This window comes from Oratosquilla oratoria, chromosome 3 (assembly GCF_046742065.1).
Source record: "Oratosquilla oratoria isolate Oo_2021 chromosome 3, ASM4674206v1, whole genome shotgun sequence".
Classification (NCBI taxonomy): domain Eukaryota; kingdom Metazoa; phylum Arthropoda; class Malacostraca; order Stomatopoda; family Squillidae; genus Oratosquilla; species Oratosquilla oratoria.
In genome coordinates, this window is record NC_134779.1 from 31,551,905 (window position 1) to 31,576,127 (window position 24,223).

Here is a 24,223-nt window from a genome sequence, read left to right on the forward strand (position 1 = left end):
TTTTTGGGTGAGTGTAACTTTTTCATTAGGCATGTAGATAGATTTATCATTTTATGTATTGTTTATAAAGTTCATACTTCCATAATTTTCGACAGCAGTGTATAGGGAACTACGATGTGTCCTATATGTCATACCACGCTGTAGATATTCTCTTACATCAGTGGTTCTCATTTTTTCTGATTTTTACCCAATTTAACGTACATGCCACATTAATTTTGTTACCCCTTTCAAAAAATGTTGTCAACATTGATATATATGTTTAGATTAAATCACTGGAGATATTTTCGTTTATTTATCGTATTTCAACATTGTGCATCTCTAATGACTATTGCCAAAGATGACAAGAATATCAGTGGGATGGATGGAGTGCCCTGATGTTGGCGGTTTGCGACTTACGACCTGCGGGGGATCGGTTTTTGTGGGAGGGGAAAAATGTCTGTAAGAAAATAAAAAGATAGTAGTGTATGAAAGAGGGCTTTTGCCAACGGGCGATTGCATGAGCGAGCGATTAGGGGCGGTTGGTGGTCGTGGCTCAGGAGGAATGGGCTGGGAACTCGGACGGCGGCGCCGACGGCCGGGATTAGAATCACCAAAAGTTGAGAAAATGGTAGGAAGCGTAGTAGTAGAGAAAGGTGGATAAACGGAAAATCTTTAGTGGGAGGTAAACTGAAATGAGAAAATGGCGGTTTGTCTGGTATTGTGCTCAGTCACTTGCCAAGTCTTCTTTTGAAGCTTTTCCAATCCAGTCCATCATTGGAAAATAAATTGTCGATGATAGTGAATTTTTCATGGCATTCTAGGTAGAACTAGAAGAGCTTATTTAGTATAGGAATAATGTAACAGTGAGTAAATACTAACTATACTGCACAGTGCAATACACATACAAACCAGCTTATGTCTACCTCGGGTGATACTCACAGAGAAACTGGTAGTGTGAAATATATGCAGGCTCAGGCAGTGAGTGACGTGTACTGGACTCGTCGTCATACCCTCAGTAATAACCGACGCCGTCGGTATAATCTCAACTCCAGACATCTAGGAAGACTCCACACCAGACACGAACACCTATGTGTTGGCATGGTGTGTAGTATAACATATCATACATTGTACTGGTGTGTTGCTTATTTGGGGAATTATATGTTTCCCCCTCTTTATAAAATTGTCATGTGTTGTGTTGTTGTTTTATTATTTATTGTAATTATGTGTACACTATGTATAATTGTAATATTACTAGATATCGCAAATGCGATGTACGTCTTTCCCGCGCAAACTGGAGCTTGGCGTCAGTAAAAAGCCAGCATTTGTTGTGCACACACTCATACGTTGTCAGTGGCACAAGAGAATATATTGTAATTATCCTATAAGAATTGTTTTTATTAGCCAACCAAAACACCTAATTCGGCACATAACATGCAATGGTGGCATAGAATATTCCTTGTGTGTTGTGCATACGTACTTGTAATATTGTTTATTTATTATTGTATATTTAATGCAGTATTGTGAGAACCAAGTGTTCATACTGTATAGCGTGTATGTTTTCCCGCCAAGTCTGAGCTTCGTGGCGTGGCTTGGCGTCAGAGTCAGTTTCCATTACGCTTCGAGAGCGTATGCACGCTTGTTTCTGTAGTGCTAAATCAAACACACACACACACACACACACACACACACACACACACACACACACACACACACACACACACACACACACACACACACACACACATTTACTATCATATGAAGAGAGACTAGCAAAACTTGAACTACAGACATTAGAGCAAAGAAGAGAGAGAGGAGATTTGATAGCTATTTACAGAATCATGAAAGGCATAGAAGTTATTGATAGAGAGCATCTGATAAAATGGGATGATGGAAACACAAGAGGACACGGAAGGAAAATCAAGAAGGACAGCTATAGAAGAGATCTGAAAAAGAACAGCTTTCCTCACAGAGTAATAGACAGTTGGAACAAGTTGGATGAAAAAATAGTGTGTGCAAGAACAATACATGAATTTAAAAATAGTTTAGATAAAATGAGATATGGAGACGGGACCCCACGAGCGTAGCTCTCCTTCCCGTGAAATACAACTAGGTAAATACAACTAGGTCAATACACACACACACACACACACACACACACACACGTCCGTAGGATGGACGGTGGAGATTGACGTCCTGAAGAAAAAGTGAAATTCTCGTGGATCTCAACGCAAAGGAAGTACCTATTGTATTTACAGGGGGGGGGATTGCTCGTGGTGTAGTGGGAAAGTGAGGAAAAAGGAGAAGGGGAGGGATAACAGGGAAATGAGGAAGGAGAGGACTTGGTCCAGGCAGACAGACGCCATGTAAACAAAAGAGGGCCGGACCAATTTAGTGATGACGAAAGGTCTAACAAAAATGTAAAGATTAGAAACATAGATATGAGTAGCACAATAGAAGGTGAGGATAATAATTTCCATGGATTCAATGAGGGGGGGGGGCGGATACCAACCTCCCCCAACTGGCAAGACTCGAAGAAAAACTTGAACAAATGACCAAACATTGGGAGAGTAGGTTCGGTAGAATGTCAAAAATGGCGGAAAGGGTTGAAAGATTGGAAGCACTAGAGAAGGTAAACGAAAACTTAACTAAGGAAATAGAAGAACTAAAAAGACAGCTAAGAGAAGTAAAAGAGGAGAATGAAGAATTAAAGAGGAATAGTAAAGACAACAAAGAGGGTTGGAAAAAAAATCCAAGAAAACAGTCAAGTTGCATTTACTGACATAATCAAACAACAAATGTAAGAACAAACTGAAGACTCAGTTATTAAAGTGATGAGACAGAAGGAGAATATAGTAAGAGACAGCAGATAAAAAGAAATGTATAATTATATTAGGAATGGAAGAGAAACATAACCCAGATAGAACCACAAGAATCAAAGAGGAAAATGAAAAAGTAAGCAGTTTACTAGAATTAGTTCAGGAAGATGAACCAGAAATAATTAAACAAATCGAAGAGAAGTTTAGGCTAGGAAAGTTTAGTACAGATAAGACCAGACCAATTAAGATTAAATTCAGGTCACAAACGACGGCAGAGAATATCTTATCCAAAACAGGGAACTAGCAACAAGTGAACAATATAAAAAGGTATGGATAAAAAGGGAAATGAATAAAGAGGAAAGAGAGGAGGAAAAAAGAAAAGACTTGAAGCTAAGGAAAAAAACGAGATCAGAACAGAGTCAGAAAAAGAGAGATTCTATTGGAGAGTAGTGAATATGAAAGTAAGGAAATTCGACACACTAGAGAAACACAAAAGGGAAACAGAGAACACAATGGAAGTGGCAGAAAACTAAGAGTATCTAAAGGCCTGTCTACACGAGCGGGCCTGATCGGCGGGCTTGCCCGTTAACGGGCATATTTGACGGGCAAACGATCAAATTGCCCGAAAGGCCGCCGAGCGAAATCACTGAGCTGGTGCCCGGTAGCTGGAGTTTCTACCCTGCCAGACGCAAGATAATATCGTGAACCATATCCTTTTCTTCTTTTTCTTCTTGAGACACACAGCTATTATCATAGAGTACAAAATATTTTTCTTGACAATGCTAGGCACCATGGTTCTCGTACAGCACTCCACCCGCTACTGGCAACATCGTCGGGCAGGCCCAGCTGTTCATCACTTCGGTCGTGTGGACAACATTCACGGGCAGGCCCGCGAGAATTTGCCCGTTAACGGGCAAACCCGCCGATCAGGCCCGCTCGTGTAGACAGGCCTTTACACAAATATAGATGGATTAATAACAGGATTGAATGATTATCTGAAGGAAAAAGAACCAGACATAATGGGAATTGTAGAAACAAAATACTTCTTTGTCGCGGCTAGTGCCGCTTAAATTGTTTTTATCGGCTTAAGAAACCTGCACAGCGAAGCTATAGCGGTAATCCCCTACCACACTCCTGGCCAAATGGCCACTTCCGGAAGGGAGTGTGTGGTTGGACATTCCGCATAAATCATCGGAAATTTAAAATTCCCGGCTCTGTGCAGGTGGCGCAAGCGTCTACAACCCCACCTCCCCCTCCCTATCCCCTCCCTTCTTACTCGGCTGCACGGATTGAGCCGTCACTTCAATGAGAAATGAAGGCTTCGCCTGTGGGAGGAGGGAGGGACCCTAAATCTGTGCAGGTTTCTTAAGCCGATAAAAACAATTTAAGCGGCACTAGCCGCGACAAAGAAGTATTATCGGCTGAGAAGAAACCTGCACAGCGAAGCTATGCATGAGACGAGGATAGGTGGGAGGAGGTGAAGCCCAAATTGTAGTCGAGGACAGGGCTCAAGCCGTTATTACGCGTGTCTCGTATGGGAGACTATTCATCTTATTCAGTAGAGGGGAGACAAAAAGCATCAAGTACTTATATCGATATCAATATCAATATCAATATCTATATATATATATATATTCATTTATTTATTTATTTTTTATAAAAATAATATTGTACAATTTACATAGTGCATAAATTCTATGTAGAATATTGTATCTTGCTCAGCGGTTCCTGGGCCTTCCCCAACCCCTCGGTCGCCCTTTGCCCCCCTTTTACGAAGAGAGGGGTGGAGCCGTTCCCATGGCGACACATGGGACAGGGGTGATCGAGTGGTAGAGATACCGTGTCCTGAAGGAAGTTGCTGATGCCCAGCCCCCGAGGTCCTGCACCCGTTCCACAGAGTGGGTGCGGAGAAACGCCAGCGATGCCGCGAGGCCTCTGATGTTGTGGGCGTGGGGGGGCATGGCCCGGGTCGGCCTTCTCTATAACGCGGCAAAGTAGACGCGCCAGGGACCTCGGGGTTAGGGGGTTCCGAGATTTCGAATTGTAGAAGAGATGATCCTCGGACACCCCTTCCGTGCGTTCCACGTAGTCTTTAAACGCACGGGCCGGGCACAGCGGGTGTGGGTTTCCTTCCTCCAGGAAGGATGGTATTCTGAGCTGGCCAGTAGGGTAGATTTGTCCCAGTTTACTTTGAAGCCCATCTTCGTCAAGATTCTTAGAGCCACCGAGACATTGGTTGATGCACCCTCCTCGGTGGGCGAATGTATCAACCAGTCGTCCAGGTACACGAGTGTGGAGACGCCTGCCTCCGCCAAGCGTGCGCCTACCACTCTTGCTAGCTTTGTGAAGACCCTCGGGGCAAGCGAGAGTCCGAAAGGGAGTCTGGTAAATTGATACGTCTCCCTCCCGACCTGGAACGCCAGGAACCGGCGAAATCGGGGGTGGATGGGGACATGCCAATATGCGTCCTGAAGGTCCAGGGACGCTAACCAGTCTCCCTCCCGGAGCACTGACCTAACCTGAGCCACCGACACCATCTTGAATCGCAGGGGTTTCAAAAATTTGTTCAGTGCGCTCAGGTCCATAACCAGTCTCGTTTTCCCTGGGTCTTTCTTTGGTACGGTAAAAAGACGGGACAGAAAGACCCGACCTGTCGCTGGTTCCACTATTCCTTTTTCCTTCATGTCTCTCACGTGGGGCAGCACTGAAGAGGACACCTTGGATGACGCGGGAGTGTGGCGTAGTGGCTGTGGGAGGAAAGAATAAGGAATCAGCCTATCGGTAGTAATGTGTATACCCCCCCCCCCCAAGCCTGAAGGGCTGGGACAAGTTACTATCCATACTATGTAAGAGTATCACCACAGTTCCCTCAGAGGATATAGGTAAGGAGACCCACCGGGAGAGAGACCCAAGGCCAGGTGAGTCCCTGGCGGATGACCCTGGAGGCCCATCCGTACGCAGGCCACGCGTGGTGCCAGCCCAGGAGACACCCCACTTGGGGACCTTCAGAAGTGCTTGAACTTTTGCTGTTGTTGCTGCTGATGTTTTCGTTGGTTGGTGGTCCTCTGGGGTTGGGAGGAGGTGATGTTCATGCTGAAGCAGAGTGGATCAGCGAGGGCTGCGTAGTGAGCCGAGATCGTCGCTGTAAGCAGGTAAGGGCCGAGGTCTCGGTTGGGAGGGTTGTTGGATCTGGATGACGGTCGGGACCGTAGCGAAGACGCGGTCTGTCGCTTCCTGGTCGAACAGACCACGGGAAAGGGGAGCTGCTCTCACCACGCCCCGGCGAGCTATCTCCGGGGCCGACCGCGCTGCAGACTGACGAGCTGCCAGACGAGCCGCGGTGAAGGCCCTCGCTGCTGGGGGTAGGGCTGATGACGCCATGTTGGCTGTACCCTCTGCCACGGTAGAGAGTGCCGCCAGGGTGTCTCTGCATACAAAAAACACGCGAATCAAATTAGTAGGGCGAGAAGGATCCCGATCCCCGGAGGGTGTAATAAAGTCACATCGCTCAATTATAGAACGTATAACATATGCGAGGCCGAGGTCGTTTCCGAACGACCTCGTCCTCGGGCGCTAGTCAAGAGGCTCCGTCCTGGGTGAAGACGCTACCTGAGCGTCTCTCGCCAGGACAGGTCTGGACCCTCTGTATAGATTGAAATATCCCACTCACCTCAATTCTTCCCGCGGGAAGTCCTCAAAGCTCGTGGCGAGCGTCGTCAGCCAGTTCCTCATCATCGCGATTGCCGTGACGGTCGAGATGGTAGAGGCAAGGTCTTGTCTGGTCGAGGCCTCCGTCGTCAGCAACTTAGCCTCCGGTTCACTAAGTTGATGGGGGAGGGCGGGGTCCCTGCCCGAGTGCCATAAGCAATCGCGCAGGCCCTCCGGCGCGAAGGGTGGTGGCAGGACGACGGGGAATGATGAAGGGATATGCCGTCGAGGAGGAACCGTCTTGGGTTGGTCTTGGGCCCGCTCGAAGAGAGCAGGGATGTCTAAGGCCTTCTCCCCTTTCTCCTGCGGGAACCAGGCGTTTGGGGAGAGTGCTACCGCCGGTGAGTCCCCCGACCTGTCGACAAACATATGCCCATCAGGGTTTAAATGAGGGTTCTCCAGGAGAGCACCTAATGCGTCCATAGTGTTAGAGGTGGAAATCCTGGAGGGCGTGAAGGCCGGGGCGGAGAGGGGTCGAATCTTACATAGAACCTTAGCCCCCTCCGCGTCGTCGGCCCACTTTAGGATAACGTCATCTCTCCACCTCCAGCTCTCCGGTAGCGAGTAGTCGGGAGACCAGGCCACTAGCTTGTGATCTTCTCCAAACGAGTACTCCCAGGACCGGGGAAGGTCACACCATGAGAAGGGGCGGAACTCAAAAGAGTCCGTCATGGTAGGAGGATAAGGTAAAGAAGAACTGTAGTGGTCCTCCACCCCGTCCAACCCGACGGACGTCTGATTGGGGGGTTCCTCCTGAGAGGGGCCTTCTAGTCCTATACCTGTCGCCGGCACGGAGGGGCGGAGGGAAGGACCCGGAGGGAGAGTGGGAGGGGGGGCTAGAGCCGTAGGTTCAATAGGAGGTTGCTCTGGAGAGGGGTGCGTTATGCTTTGCGCGGCCTGAAAGGCCGGATAATGTGATAGGGCCGATTCAAGGACGGGGCCTATCAGGGACGGAAGGAGGGCAGCCACTTGGGCAGCCAGAGTTTCCCTCTCCCCTCGTTTCGTCCTCCGGCTCCCTGCCCTTGTGGGATTTACGGCGAGGAAAAGGAGAGCGAGGAAGGGAGGGTGAGTTGGGGGGAGAGGCTGTGGAGAGTGGGGACAAGCTGAGCGTCCTGGACCTCGGTGAGGCAGACCTCTTTTTCGAGCGAGATTTCCTGCCGGGTTCACGTGAGTGAACTAGGGAGGAAGACGAGTTCGTGTGGGTGCTTGACAAAGCAAGCCGTAAGGGTTTTAAGGACCCTTGTTGGTCGGATGTATGGGGCTGCCGAGAGGCCTGAGGACGCTCGGGGACACCATACTCCGCAACATCAGACTCGTCCCCTTGTACTCCGAGAGGCCCAGGTTGTCCACCAACGGAAGTCTCGGAGACATAGGGAGACGGATGGCGAGGGCAAACGAGGCCCAATTCCACGCCTAACACCGGATCCGCCCACACCTGGGGGGGGGGGGTTGTCAGCGGATTTCAATTTCCGAGCTCTGCGCCATGCCTCCCGAAGGAGTTCGAGGGCGGCTAGCTTGGAACGGGTTTTGGGAGGAGCAGCACGAATCTCCTCAACCCGCGCTTTGCACACAACGCAGGCTAGGGGGTTAAAGCCACCTTGTGAGAAACAAGGGGCATGGCGGGAGCAGAGGTCGTGGTGGCCGTCTGACGAGATCCTGGCTGTGCAGCCGGATTCCACACACAAGCGTTTGGTCTGAAAATAGAATAATGATAATCATAGAAGGGGTGTCCCAAAGGTGTCTGGACACAACACCGAAGGGGAAAAACTGCAGGAGAACAGGTAGAGCTCCCTACGAGAACACAAGAGCACGAGCAGGAACCAGACTTACCGGCATGAAAAGAAGGTGGGTTGTGGAGTGACCGACTCGTCTGGTTCCGCGATGCTAAGTGACGGCTCAATCCGTGCAGCCGAGTAAGAAGGGAGGGGATAGGGAGGGGGAGGTGGGGTTGTAGACGCTTGCGCCACCTGCACAGAGCCGGGAATTTTAAATTTCCGATGATTTATGCGGAATGTCCAACCACACACTCCCTTCCGGAAGTGGCCATTTGGCCAGGAGTGTGGTAGGGGATTACCGCTATAGCTTCGCTGTGCAGGTTTCTTCTCAGCCGATAATTAAAAGGTTCACTACCACCCAACAGTGTAGGACATGATACATATAATTATTGGATTAGAAACAGAGAGACAAAGCAAGGGGGTGGAGTTATGTTCCTGACTAAGAAGGATATAAACGTGAGGTGTGTCACATATGGAAAGAATACAGTAGAGATGATTATGATCGAAGTGAAAGACAGAGATAAGAAGAGCAGAAAGTTTGTGATAAATTATGTGCCTCCGAAAACAGCCTCGTGGGAAGAGAGTGAACATAAAAGTATGTTAGAGGACACAAAGATAACATTAAATAAGATAATGGAAGATGGAGGAAGAATAGTTATGATGGGCGACTTTAATTGCAAAGAAATCTGCTGGGAAGAGATGACAGTAAAGGGTGGAGACGGCTCATGGGGAAACGCTCTACTTGAGATGATTACTGACCATACAATGACACAGTGGATACAGGAGAACACTAGGTATAGAAATGAAGAAGAACCATCGAGACTAGACCTAATAATTACATCTGAACCTAGAATAGTGGAAAAGATTGAATATAAAACACCAATAAGTAAAAGTGGCCACATATTGATTGAACTGGAACTAAATGAGGAAAAATACATGAAAAGAAATGAACAATATAGAAAAGGAAGAATGATGTATGAAAAAACAAACTTTGATAAAATAGGAGAATTCTTTCAAAAAGAAAACTGGGAAGGAATATACAAAGAAGAAACAACAGTGGAAGAGAAATGGAATATTTTGACAAAAAAAAAAAAAAAAAAAAAAAAAAAAAAAAAAAAAAAAAAAGGTGTGGAAAAGTATGTCCCAAGACAAAAACAAGAAAAAGAATATGTAAAATGCTGGTACAACAAAAGTTGTAGGGAGTTAAAAGACAAAAGAGACAAAGCTTGGACCAAATTGAAAAATACAAAAGGCCTGAAAAATGGAAATATATATACTTGTTATAGAAATGAATATGTACAAACGTGCAGAGAGGAAAAGAGAAAATAGGAAAAAGATGTCATAGAAAAGTGTAAAGATCAACCAAAACTATTTTACAGATTTGTAAACAACAAACTGAAAAACAAACAAGATTTGGAGAAATTAAGACAAGGAGGAGTTGAATACACAGAGGAAATTGAAATGGCGGAAATTATGAACAAACATTTTAAATCAGTGTTTACAAGGGAGAACATACAACCTGAAGAGAACGAATGGAAAGAGAAAGTCCCCCCTATGAAAGAAATAGAAGTAACAAAGAATGAAATATTGAAACACTTGAGTAATCTTGATGTTAGAAAATCGCATGGACCAGATGAAATAGCAAACTGGATTTTGAAAGAATGCAGGAATGAACTGGCAGACAAAATACATAGCATAATGAACAGTTCCTTGAAAGAAGGAAAAGTTCCAGAAGATTGGAAAAAAGCAAATATAGTACCTATATATAAAGAAGGAAATTAAGAAGACCCTACCAACTATAGACCAGTCTCTCTAACAAGTACAATAGCAAAAATTTGTGAAAGAATTGTCAAAAGTAGATGGGTAAAATATTTAGAAAAAACAACAACAACGTGCTAAATCCAAGGCAATTTGGATTCAGACAAGGACGATCATGCGTCACCAATTTAATATGTTTCTATTCAAGGCTAATAGATATAATACAAGAAAGAGATGGATGGGCTGATTGTGCATTTCTAGACCTAAAAAAAGCTTTTGACAAAGTACCACATAAGAAGTTGCTTAAGAAATTAGAAACTGAAGGAGGAATACAGGGCAAACTGCTTAATTGGATGGAAGACTTTTTGCAAGAAAGAAAAATGAGAGTAGTGATAAGAGACAAACACTCAAAATGGGATGAAGTAATAAGCGGTGTTCCACAAGGAACAGTTCTGGCCCCAATAATGTTTGCTATATATACTAATGATATGGATGAAGGAATTGAAAGCTATATGAGCTTCTTTGCAGATGATGCAAAACTATTGAAAAAAGTGAACACGGAAGAAGATTGTGAATCACTACAGTGATCTAAATAAAGTACAGGAATGGAGTAGGAAGTGGGAGATGGAGTTCAATACAAAAAAGTGTAGTATAATGGAATTTGGAAAAAGCAAAAACAGAATAACAGGATCATATAAATTGGGAGAAGAAGGAATAAAAAAAGTAGAAAATGAGAAGGACCTGGGAGTCATTGTTATGAATAATATGTCACCTGAGAAACATATAAATAAGATTTTTGGAGAAACTTATAATTTAATAAGAACAATCAAAGTTGCATTTACATACCTGGATGAAGAAATGGTGAAGAAAATTCTAATCACCCTGGTAAGACCAAGACTGGAATATGCAGCAACGATATGGTCACCAAGTACAAAAAAATGTATAAAAAAAACTTGAAAGAATACAAAGCGCAATTACAAAATTGGCACCAACACTCTCAAAAATATCATATGAAGAGAGACTAGCAAAACTTGAACTACAGACACTAGAGCAAAGAAGAGAGAGATGAGATTTGATAGCTATTTACAGAATCATGAAAGGCATAGAAATTACTGATAGAGAGAATCTGATAAAATGGGATGATAGAAATACAAGAGGGCACGGAAAGAAAATAAAAAAAGACAGCTATAGAAGAGATCTGAAAAAGAAAAGCTTTCCTCACAGAGTAATAGACAGTTGGAACAAGTTAGATGAGAAAATGGTGTGTGCAAAAACAATACATGAATTTAAAAATAGTTTAGATAAAATGAAATATGAAGACGGGACACCACGAGCATAGCTCCCCTTCCCGTAAAATACAACTAGGTAAATACAACTAGGTAAATACACACATACACACACACACACACACACACACACACACACACACACACACACACACACACACACACACACACACACACACACACACACACACACACACACACATATATATATATATATATATATATATATATATATATATATATATATACATATACTGTATATATATATATTTCAATTTTGTTTCATTAGCCACCCGATACAAACACCCATACCTCACTGTACAGACTGCTTGTCGTCTGCGCCTCTCCCCCGAGTGGTATACACGAGAAATTGTGTCTAACCATATGAATATTGCCCAACATAATATTCACTGTTGCACGCGGAGAGTGAAGCCGACTCTTTGTAGTAAATCTACACACACTTCGCAGCAACAACGACACATCCACAAGCAGTATACGCACATAGTATTTCTTCTACTAAACTTCACTTAATTTCCATCTTTCTCTTAGAATTTATCTACTCATTTCAGTTTTCCTCTCACTATTTTTTCCCCGTCTTTCTGTCGGTCTCTACGACTATGTCTCTGACCCTTTTCCCCGCTTTCGTTGGTTGATTTAGTAGTGAGTCCTGATCCTCCGGCCTCCTGCTAGATGTTTCCTGAGCCGCGAAATAAAATTCAACTACGTATCCCCAAACACGCTTACTAGCAATTTAAGCACAACTATCGTCTAATCATCCCACAGACTTCTCTTCTCCTAAAATAAAAGGAAAAAGAAAAATAAAGAGGGAGGAGAAGAAGAGGAGGAGGAGGAAGAAGAAGATTAAGAGGAAGACTATTAGAAAGAAGAAGATCCCTAGATTGGTAGACGTCGCGCAAGATGGCGATTTCGGTGGGCATGTATCCAAATGGATACACAGAATAAAAAATAAAAATAAAATATATACATGTGTTTTTTGTCCATTTAAAGGTATAGTAATATAAATATAGGGTTCGTAGAGTCCTGCTAATACAAAATTAACGTAATTCCAATATCAAAAATGACAACTATGAACAATTGAAAAAAACTTTGACAGAAAATCAAAGTATGATTATGTGTTCCTGAGCCTAATATAAGAGGAACTTGGTAAAAAAAAAAACATTATGAAAATGACCTACATATGTCAATTCATTTCACACCAAACCTATAAAACCTCAATTGTACAAAAAAAAAAAACAACAACAACTTTGTCCTGACTAAATGAAAATGGGTGATTTTGGAAATGCATTTTTATGTATAATGTGTAAAAATGATGCATGTAATTATTTTTCTTTTATGAAATTGTGTTTCTATGTGAAAAATATATTCTTTGTATGAAATTGCACTTACATAGAGACGGAAGTGGAGTGTGAGAGGGGGAGGCGGGCACTGTGCGTAGGCCTATGCACTGAGGGAGAGGAGGTAACCGGATGTGGAGTGTGAGAGGGGGAGGGGAAGGCAGGATGTAATGACAGCACTCAGATCCCCATGAGGACCTTCTGAGCATTCAATAAATGTCTCTGGCGACGCCAAAACTATAGATAGGTGGTGATGCGAGCACTGTGCCACCTTGGCACTCTCTCCTAGAACCCTCATCCACAGTCACGATGGTTAGATTACTTTCATTTATTGTCTCCACCGTATCATCACAACCACGTTGAAACTCATCAGAGTTTACAAGCTGTGCTAACTCATCTTTGGTGTAGTATATAGTACGTTTCATTTTTAGTTACGACAACCTAAAATGAAATTGAAAAAAATATATAATGACAATTCCTTCTCTATCATAGAGTCGTGTATACAATCATAGTGTTTTTTATACCTAAATAATACACAATTTTTGTTTCTAAACTACCATGTGCAGAAATATAATTATTTCACTTTCCCTATCCGATGTCAACAATCGTAACGTAAACGGGAAAGGTGTGCCAATTGGATACACACCACCTTAGCGGGGCTGTATTATATATGCAGATGGGGGTAAAAACATCATTAAAAGAAAAAATATAATCAGTACTGATAACTCAAACAATAAAAGTTACCACATAGGCATTATTATAGGACACAAAAGCCCGCGAAAATAAATGCGAAGAGTGTGTATCCAATTGGCACACCTCTACCAATCTAGGGATTAGAAGGAGAAGAAGAGATAATGATAACGATCTCGTGAGAGTGGATGGTTTGCTCTGGATGGTCCATGACTAACCACCTCCTACGCTCAACCGGACACTCCTGAAGGAAGAGGGATTCAAATATAAACCCCCTTCATCAAGGCTCGATGGTATGATGGTACTGCGCTCGACCGCTGATTCAGCGATCCAATTTCGAGTCTCACACAGGGCTGAATATTTCAGTATCTCTATCCTGCGAGGCAGCACTCCATCTTTGGTGGGCAAGGAGCTTGCGTGTGTGTGTGTGTGTGTGTGTGTGTGTAAGGTCAGAGCATTACTTATAGATCGGGCCATATATTGAGCTCAGCTCTCATCCAGGAGGGTAATTGCTACCAACCACAAGATCAGCATGTGATCAAAGACAATAGTGGTGAATCACATAAAATTGTATAAACTATATATAGGGACAGAAGTATTTATTTGGGATCTCGAGTGATACATAATAAGGTTACTATAACGCATAACTTTATTATAACAAATATAAAAGGAGGTACAAGCTGAGACATTCAGGGGACGTATATACACTATAGTCCCTCGTTGAGGGATCGATTACCCTCTACACATCGAATGGCACAGCCGAATTCCAAAGTTCGCCTATAGTTTCAAAGTATATTTTTCAATAAATTAAATCCTAGGACATTTTCTTTATTTGCATTATTCAAATATGCATTTGCATTATTCAAATATATTATTATCTATCAAGAATGCAGAGATCAAGGTGCCATCTGCTAGATATGGGTGTCGTCGAGGAATGGAATATGGCTGTTCCAGTGATGAAAGTAGTAGGGATGGGGATGGCATATACCTACTTCTTAATTTCTTATTCCTGTACTTATCTATTCATTCATTTATCTTTATCTATTGTGTGTTTAATTTATTTATCTATTTATCCATTCATTCATTTTTGTATGTTCAAAGTGTGAATAAATTGAGAGGTTGAACATGGTTTTTGAGAGAAAATCCTGGATAGAGACTTAACGTTTACCTAGTTCCTAACCCATTTTCACCACAGGGGTTGCATCTACAGAGCAGGTAGAAAACTGTATAACAGTAAAACATAACATCACAGAAAATCATTAGGTTCTTATGCAAGTAAAATGTCTGCATACTATATCTAACTTTCTTGTGTAATTTTCATATTAAGCTTCTGGGCAGTTGTACATCACCATGAGCTTTTTTATGTCGATTTCACTTATATGGCTGCGCTGACCAATTACAGCGTCAGGGTCCTGCAAATAAGCAAAGAATAAATAAATAAACAAATAAATAAATACATGAATAAATAAATAAATGACAAAGACATGTAAACAAATAAATAGACAATAAATATGCAGATGAATAAATACAGTCAGCGCAGTTCGAAATGAGAATTACTAAATTATACTGAAGCACTGAATCATATTGAAACACTATCCACGGACAACAATGTCAAACTAATTGTATTTCTTCCTTAAGGCAAAAGCGTGGATGGTTGAATGAAAGTTGTAGATTAGTAAATTCCTCCCACGTGATTATTTTGATACTGGTCCTTTGAAACGCGGTATAATTTAGAAATTCTAATTTCGAACCGCGCTGACTGTAGATAAAGGAACAAATAAGTAAATGAATGTATGTAGATAAAATCAACAAACAAATTGAAATTAACTAGTAAGTAAATTTATCAACAGCCCATAACACGACGTAGTTCAATTGATCTGTTTCTGTTCCTTCTATGCACAAACCTGGAGTCGACTCGAGACAACAGTGAAAATTCCCAATCAGAAGTCCCCGAGACTCACAATTGTTTCTATGCCAATTGATCGTACCGTTTTGCTGCAGTGATTTTACACAAAGTAAATCGGCCCAATTCCAATGTCGTAGTATGGGTTGCAAACACTAAGGGTAAGGCAAGTACTGAGACTCAAAACGTACTAGTGTTCCTCTCCACTAGCCCAGTATTGAAATCCAAACATCTGAACACATGTACTGTACTTCAAAAGTAATGTATAAGGGGGATGGCGTCTTTTCCCAGTGACCCTACCGACGCTACGTCACTGCCAAATACAGGACCTTGGGACAAGGCAACGCCAACAACAGTACATACATACATATACCAAAGGCTTTTTCCCCCTACACGGTGGGTAGCCAAAAAGAAAAAGGCATAGAAACCACTCCCACCCATTCCATTTCCTATATATTCCACTCCACCCTCCTCCCTCCCTCTTATCTTGGCACCTCCTGGATGACGGGTCATCCCTGCATCCTGTCCACTGCCCTGGGTCAGAAGCAGTGTCGCAATAGCAGTGACGACAGAAGAACTTGCCTTGGGAACAATGGTGGGGTTTCCGTTTAATGAGAAGCTCTTGCGGGAGTAGTGCATAACGGAACCATAGTCGTACTTCTGGCCGAATCCACTTACGACGGTATCGGAGTACTTGTTGAAGTTGTGCCGGTGCCCTGTTTCGGAAGGAAAGAGCGTTCAGAAGAAGAATAAGAAGAAACTGAATCTCATGAAGACGAGGAAACTGGCCCCGTCCTTTCCTTTGACAAATTAGAGCTGGACAAATCCTACTACTATTGGCAGTTGAGATGACGACCCTCTTCATTTGGAAACGCTGTTGAAGATGTGTGTGTATGTGTATACACGCACACATACGTATATATATATATGTATATATATATATATATGTATATATATATATGTATATATATATATATATATATATATATATATATATATATATATATATATATATACAACACACTGGCGAGGGAGAATAAAAATTACTCACACTTTCGCCATAACATATCTTTATTATTGTTACGTTGCGTTCTGCGCAAGCATGCTTATACTTGGTACTGTTGTGATCACGTGATCGAAGTTTGAGCCTGATCGAGCCATTTTACTCTCGATCTTTACAGTGTAATCATGGCTACTCCACTAGCAGTATGCACCAAAGAAGAACAAAGAGAAGTGACCCGATTTCTTTGGCCAGAAGGATTATTAGGGGATGAAATTCATTGGAGGCTTTTAGCACAATACGGGGACAGTACACTGCCACGTAGAAGTGTGTAGGAGTGGGTCGAAAAATTAAAAAATGTCCGGACAAGCGTGGTACTAGAAGAGGGAGCAGGACGTCCGTCAACCTCCATTTCGCTTGTCCGGCCACTTATAAACTTCTCGATCCACTATTGTATTGCATTGCATGCTAGTGTAGGAAAAATAGATTAGCCACGCACTCAGAAACATGGGTACCAGAGATAACAAATGTGTTAAGAAACGAGTCACATCAGAACCGATGACAGGTTAAGCTAATCACTCAGCATGTAGAAGAAACAAATACGGAAGATGCAGAACTCGGAATGTCAAAATAAGAAGTTAGAATAGAATTAAGTTTTAAAGTATACCAACGGTCAGATAAACTAACCGGGAATAAAATTTCACACTTCATATTATGATAAAGACATTGGTGACAAAATAGAATGTACAAAGTCAGTTAGGAATGAGAAAGAATAGAAGAATATATAGCAATGGGTAACTCAGTGAATCTATTTAATCGTAGGTCAGACCAGAGAGAGGAAGAGAAACCGGGACAGAGACAGAGAAAGAGTTTGAGAGGATGTTGACCTCGGGTTTTCGAACTAATTTATGTTGGTGTTTTGGTGTGGTTAAAGTTGTGTAAGAACATATATGTGATTACTACAAAGTATTTGAAAAAATAATGTTGGAAATATATAGAAAAACTAAACCAAACATTTCATTAGCCACGCTACCATCCAACACCAGACACACTTCTACGCTGTAGTCCCCCGTATTGTGCTGAAAACCTCCAATGAATTTCAGCCCCGACACAACTTCCGACAAGAGAGATCGAGTCACTGCTCTATGATATTTCTTGGTGCATACTGCTAGTGGAACGGCCTTGTTTACACTGTAAAGACAGAAAACAAAATGACGCGATCAGACTCAGACTTCGGCCACGTGGCCACAACATTACGAACTGTAAGTATACGTGCGCATAACGCTGTGTGATAATGTTAATGATATGTTATGGTGAAAGTGCGGATAATTACTGACTTGCCCTCGTGTATATATGTATATATATATATGTATATATATATATATATATATATATATATATATGTATATAATATGTATACATATATATATGTGTGTGTGCGTATGTGTGTGCGTGTATGTATGCGTACGTGTGTGCACGATTGCGTTCATGTGTGCGTGCATGTGTGTGTTTATCCGAGTTGTTTACCTAGTTGTAGTATAGGAAAGGAGCAATGCTTGGGGATGCTGTCTCGTCCTCTTTAATTTATCATACTTAGTACACACACACAGACACACACACACACACACACACACACACACACACACACACACACACACACACACACACACACACACACACACACACACACACACACACACACACACACATATATATATATATATATATATATATATATATATATATATATATATATATATATATATATGTGTGTGTGTGTGTATATATAGATAGATAGATATATAGATATAGATATAGATATTAGGTTCCTCCTCACCTTCGGAGATGTTCTCCCACATGATGGTAACGTAGTCGTCCCGGTCGGGCCTGGACTGCTCGTGGTGGAATCCGAGCGTGTGCAGGAGTTCATGTTCGACGATGCCCACCTTCCGGAGGCACCCTGGGCTTTCGATGTTGCTCGTCTGTTTCCCGCCACGTCGCCCCACAGCGCTGTGGCACCCGGAGTCGTTACTGTCGCCAAGGGGGAGACATAGATGGGATGGATGTTGAAATACGTTTTGCAGTACTTGTCCGGGAGATGGTTGGGACCTTTCCTGTTATTGCCCCACCACTATTTTTTTTTCTGCTGTCTTTGATTTTGTTTATCTTAGGTTAGGATAGGTTAGGATAGGTTAGGTGGGGCAATAACCTAACCTATCCTAACCTAACCTAAGATAAACAAAATCAAAGACAACAGGAAAAAAAAAAAAAAAAATAGTGGTGCGGCAATAACAGGAAAGTTCCGATAGTTGGACCGAGAGAGAATTAATCATGTTTTAAACCTTTATTCCAGACTCACACACATACACCGCCTTGTTTTTTAATCCCCTCGTCCCACACCCTCATCAAGCTCTCTACTTTTGGGATTCTCTTGTCCCCTTCAGCATAGATCAGATATCCCAATGGCTCTTTCAAGATGGAAGAATCAAGCTTTTTCGAATTGACAACTTACCAACTTATCATTTCACTGTCATATATCGATTCATCTATTTCTGGTTCTGACACCTACAATTTTTTTTCTTAAGATCCTTGTAACCCTAAAAATAACAATGGAAAAGAAAAAATAACAATAATAACAATAATAATAATAATAATAATAATAATAATAATGATAATAATAATAATAATAATAATAATAATAATAATAATAATAATAATAATAATAATAATAATAATAATAACAATAATAACAATAATAATAACAATGATAATGATAATAATAATAATGATAATAATAATAATAGTAATAATAATAATAATAATAATAATAATAATAATAATAATAATAATAATAATAATAATAATAGTAATAATAATAATAATAATAATGATAATAATAATAATAATAATAATAATAATAATAATAATAATAATAATAATAATAATAATAATAATAATAATAATAATAATAATAATAATAATAATAATAATAATAATAATAATAATAATGATGATAATAATAATAATAATAGTAATAATAATAATAATTATAATAATAATAGTAATAATAACAACAACGAGCGGAACTGACTTAGTGATTTTGAAATAATCCGTCTCGCCTCTCCACTCGACAAATTTGATGCAGCCTTTGGTGAGATCGAAGAAATTCTGGAAAGCCTTAAGGATGACCTCCTCCTTGTCCGGAGCTGCAATAGAGGCGCAAATTACTGGTTTTTAAGAGGTGTAATGTCACTAATAATCATTATAATTTCGTAAATATCCAGACTTAGACGTTAGAGAAGACGGCACTGTACATAGAGATTAACAGTAATAAGTTACATGAAATTAGCACTACACAACTTGAACTCAGTCCCAAATTATCCTTGTACAAGTGTATATCATCATGTCAGTGGGACTGTTACTGCTCACAGTTAAGTCAACAATTTTGCAGGGTTAAGGTCAGCGTCATTTAGTCATTACCATCCACAATTTCTTCACTAAGCTCAACCGGGCCAAATTAATTTTAAAAGTCAATGTTCATCTTTATAGATACGAATTGCTCGAATTTCTCAGAAGATAACGCACCCAATCAATGTCAACACTAGCATACTCAGCCATGTGGCATTTTTGCAAACATAACTAAGTTTGCAACACAAACTGTAAGGAAGTTACCCTCATTTCTAGGTCTCACTCCTCGTTCCTCATCTATCCTCCATCCTCATCTCTCCTCCGGTCCGTCCCACCACCTTGCCGACCTGCAAGAAGTCCATGGGGACAGGCTTGCGCCACCAGGCTGTGTGAGTCGACCAAAGCTTCCTTGAAGCACACGGGTGGGACAAAACCTCCTTGAGGAAACGCACGTGCAGATCACCAGCCTATGACGGACGCTGTCGGTTCCAAACGATGACTAACCAGAGCTTTGACCAACCGCGTGACCCAGACAAAGCCTCCTTGAGGAACACACGTGCAGTACCAACATCAGCCAACTATGACTAACCTGCACCTCGGCCAGCCATGTGAGGCAGGTGAAAATGGACAATAAATTCGTCGAGGAACGCACGCTCCAATACCTAGTGAGAACTTTTTGCGTCCGACTTCCCATGTATCACACCTTGACCTCACGCCAATTAGGAGCACGGGTCATAATCTGTCTGTGTATATAAAGACCGGACAAACGCTAAAGATTCAGATTGCCTCGAAGCATCATACTGTGAACCTGGCTCTCTCTCTCTTTGCTTTCTCACCTCCTTTCCCCTCCCCCTCAGGCAGACCAAGTTGGGACACGACTTGTTACACACAGTCGTCATCTCCCTCACCGTCTCCCCCCTTTTTCTCGCACTTGAAACGAAGTATCATTATTTGGCGCCCAACTTTAATCTCTAAATAAACAAATATTCTCTCCATCAGAGTTTGCCTTCAAACCAGCCTAACACGAACCCACAAGCGTTTTTAACTTTGTCACTAATTTCATTTCACAAACGAAAGCATATTCTCGCATTTTCGGAAGTGCCCAACTCTGCATGTAACTAAGCAATTAGTATCCCATGACATCATTACAATTATAATTATTCTTTAACATCTACAACAGTGGTTCTCAAACTTTTTTTGGCCATTATGCCCCACCTAATCACCTTTAAAAGCCTGATGGCTCTCATGTGGTGATATACAATTTTTGTCACTTGAAAAATAAACTCCCCTTCAGCTGAAAAAGCACAAGACCTTGGTTTAAAACCACTAGAACAAGGCATCAATAAAAAATAAAAAAACAAAACACACTGAATAAAAAAAAAAAATTGACCCAGACTTCTTCAATTGCCCTCAATTGCGCTCCTTAAAAATCATATTACCCACCTGAAAAACTGAATTGCCACCTGAAAAACCGAATTGCCCACCTGTGGGGCGTACGCCCCCCACGTTGAGAAACACTGAATTCTACATTTTGAACGATCGTATAGGTTAAAGTTACATTAGAAATTAAAATATATAATTGCAAGGTTTCAGCTATTCATAAATGTGCTGTACAAAGGGTAGGAGGAAGTCGTTAGGGTCAAGCGGGTTGCTTTGCCCGAAAAGAACAAAAGAACAAAAGAACAAAGTACAAATTCTAATAATAAGGATACAATTGAAAAAAAAAAATGAATGCAAAAAATAATGATGATGGAGTTATTATTAGTGTTTTATTGCGAATGAGGGGGTTGGGATGAAAATTGATTATATGACTGCCCCCCTTTGCTGCCTCACCGAAGGTTTCCGAGATGACGTAAGGGACAACGCCGTCCTTCCAGCGGTATTTTTCGTCGATCAATCCGTTTTTGTAGGTCGGTAAGGGACCCACGATGTCCCCCTCGAAGTAGTCCCCCATTTCGTCCGCGTTCACGGAGGAGTCCGGGGTCCAATTGTTCAAGGGAGATCCTGCCACGAGGGCCACGAGGGACAGAGGAAGCACAAAAACTCTCATAGTGGCTGGAAAAAAAGTTGTATTGGATGGAGTTGAGATGGAAGGGATGGAAAGGGTGGAGGAGGGGAGTGAAATGGGGGGGGGGGGGATAGGTACGTGAATCTGACTTAGTACCTCCCTTGTAGGGAGGGGAAAGCTCTTTGTATGTAGATAGATTATTTTTTCATTATTATTATTGTTATTATTATTGTTATTATTATCATTGTTATTGTTGTTGTTGTTGTTGCTGTTGTTATTATTATTGTTATTATTATTATTATTATTATTATTATTATTATTATTATTATTATTATTATTATTATTATTATTATTATTATTATTATTATTGTGGATAGGAGGTATGAGACGTACAAAGAAAAGAAAAGAGAAGTAAAGCAAAAGGTAAAGGAGGCAAAGAGGAGAGCAGATGTGAAATGGGATAGGAGTATGACAGAAAATTTTGAAAGTAATAAAAAGATGTTTTGGAAAGAAATTAAGAGAGGAAGAGGAGGCGAATCAAGTAGGGAAGAAAAGGTAAAAGGTACAGATGGAGAGATGATAATGGAAGAGATGGCAGTAAGGGGAAGATGGGCAGAATATTTTAGGGAGTTGCTAAATGTGAAGGAGGATAGGGAAGGAAAGATAGTTGCAGTGGGAAATGCGAAGAAAATGAGAGTGATGAGTGAGGAGAATGGAGGAGAAATAGGGAAGGATGAGGTGAAGGCAGTTGTAAAGATGATGAAAGCAGGTAAGGCACCTGGTCTGGATGGATGCCATGCAGAATGTCTGAAAAAGGGAGGTTCAGTGATGGTGGACTGGTTGGTGAGGTTATTTAATGTTTGCTGGAGAGAGGGTAGTACCGGAGGACTGGAGAAGTGCCTGTATAGTTCCTCTTTACAAGGGAAAAGGGGACAAGTGTGAATGTAGTAGTTTCAGAGGGATTAGCCTGTTAAGTGTAGTAGGGAAGGCTTATGGGAGGATCTTAATTGAGAGGATTAGGAGAGGAACAGGAGTAATTGGTGAGGAACAGTGTGGATTTAGGACAGGTAGAGGTTGTGTAGATCAGATCTTTGTGGTAAGACAGATATGTGAGAAAGCTATAGGAAAGGGGAAGGATGTTTTTTTGGGCTTTTATGGATCTGGAAAAGGCTTATGATAGGGTAGACAGAAAGGCACTGTGGGAGGTTATGCAGATTTATGGGATAGGAGGAAAGCTTTTGGGAGATGTCAAGAGTTTTTATGAGAGTAGTAGAGCATGTGTCAGGATTAGAAATGGAGAGAGTGAGTGGTTTGAAGTAAAGGTGGGACTTCGTCAAGGATGCGTTATGTCGCCCTGGCTGTTCAACTTATACATGGATGGGGTGGTGCGAGAGGTGAATGCTAGGGTAGTGGGTCAGGGATTGGAGATGGTTAAAGAAAATGGAGAAAAGTGGGAGGTGAGCCAGCTGTTGTTTGCGGACGACACTGCGCTTGTGGCAGGATCGGAGGAGGGATTGAGGAAGCTGGTGGCAGAGTTTGGGAGAGTATGTGATAGAAGAAAGCTAAAGATAAATGTGGGTAAAAGTAAGGTGATGAGATGTACAAGGGGTGAAAGTGGCAGTAGACTGGAAGTGAACATTAAGGGAGAGCGACTGGAGGAAGTGGATAGTTTTAGATACTTGGGTGCAAGTGTAGCAGGAAAAGGTGGAGTGAAGGTGGAGGTAGAATGTAGATTGAGAGAAGCGAGTAAATGCCTTGGTGGTTTAAAGAGTGTAATGAGGAATAGACATTTGGGTATGGATGCGAAGAGGAGACTGTATGAAGGAGTGATTGTGCCAACAGCACTGTATGGGGCAGAAACGTGGAATATAAGAGAAGAAGAGAGAAGGAGTTTGAATGTGTTTGAGATGAGGTGTCTGAGAAGTATGGTGGGGGTTACTAGGCTGGATAGAGTGAGAAATGAGGAGGTGAGGAGGAGAACAGGGGTGAAAAAGGATTTGGGAGATAGGGTTGATGAAAGAATATTAGGATGGTTTGGACACATGGAAAGAATGAGTGAAGAAAGACTAGTAAAAGAGGTATGGAAGGCAGATGTGGAGGGAGTGAACATGAGGGGACGTCCTAGGATGAGGTGGATGGATGGGGTGAAGGGGGCTTTGGGGAAGAGGGGAATGTCTGTTGAGGAAGGAAGGGAGAGGACGGAAGACAGAGGTGAGTGGAGAATGGTTGTATATGGATGATGTTGTGACTGCATGAGGAGGAATAGGCGGGGGGGGTGGGGGGTGGGGTAGTATGTGTGAGTAAATTTTGACGCAGCCCGAAGGGATTTCTCCCCGTCCTCGCCTTATATGCAAAGGGGGACGGAGAGGGGGGGGGTCGCCGATTAAATGAAGCGGCCTTGCTGTGGATGTACTGTGTCTTGCGACACTGCTTCTGACCCAGGGCGGTGGGCAGGGTGCAGGGATGACCCGTCATCCAGGAGGTGCTCAGATGAGAGGGAGGGTGGGAGGGGTGTGGAGTGTTTTTATGGATGAAAT

The 24,223-nt window shown here is 42.1% G+C and overlaps 2 protein-coding genes across 2 annotated transcripts; both read right to left on the reverse strand.

Moving 5' to 3' along the window:
- Nucleotides 1-6,453: 6,453 nt before the first annotated feature.
- LOC143017579 (uncharacterized) lies at nt 6,454-13,102 on the reverse strand. The gene is made up of 3 exons (XM_076172369.1): nt 13,071-13,102; nt 8,334-8,387; nt 6,454-6,858 (listed from the first exon to the last, which is right to left on the reverse strand). Exons 1-3 carry the CDS (start codon nt 13,100-13,102, stop codon nt 6,462-6,464), a joined length of 483 nt encoding a protein of 160 aa, XP_076028484.1. The 3' UTR covers nt 6,454-6,461.
- An 849-nt stretch (nt 13,103-13,951) lies between these two features.
- On the reverse strand, nt 13,952-21,731 carry LOC143021230 (meprin A subunit beta-like). The gene is made up of 5 exons (XM_076178602.1): nt 21,512-21,731; nt 19,362-19,476; nt 18,108-18,301; nt 15,853-15,986; nt 13,952-14,779 (listed from the first exon to the last, which is right to left on the reverse strand). Exons 1-5 carry the CDS (start codon nt 21,726-21,728, stop codon nt 14,690-14,692), a joined length of 750 nt encoding a protein of 249 aa, XP_076034717.1. The 5' UTR covers nt 21,729-21,731; the 3' UTR covers nt 13,952-14,689.
- Between the last annotated feature and the right edge of the window lie 2,492 nt (nt 21,732-24,223).

What these genes read in the sequence shown, in the direction of transcription:
- LOC143017579 (XM_076172369.1), bottom strand. Translation starts at nt 13,102, where the DNA reads ATGAAACGTACTATATACTACACCAAAGATGA. An exon ending in ATATACTACACCAAAGATGA is followed by an intron (nt 8,388 to 13,070) that starts GTTAGCACAGCT and finishes GCCGTCACTTAG; the next exon opens with CATCGCGGAACCAGACGAGT. An exon ending in CCCACCTTCTTTTCATGCCG is followed by an intron (nt 6,859 to 8,333) that starts GTAAGTCTGGTT and finishes GTTTGTCGACAG; the next exon opens with GTCGGGGGACTCACCGGCGG.
- LOC143021230 (XM_076178602.1), bottom strand. Translation starts at nt 21,728, where the DNA reads ATGAGAGTTTTTGTGCTTCCTCTGTCCCTCGTGGCCCTCGTGGCAGGA. An exon ending in CGTCATCTCGGAAACCTTCG is followed by an intron (nt 19,477 to 21,511) that starts GTGAGGCAGCAA and finishes CCTCTATTGCAG; the next exon opens with CTCCGGACAAGGAGGAGGTC. An exon ending in GATTATTTCAAAATCACTAA is followed by an intron (nt 18,302 to 19,361) that starts GTCAGTTCCGCT and finishes CCTTGGCGACAG; the next exon opens with TAACGACTCCGGGTGCCACA.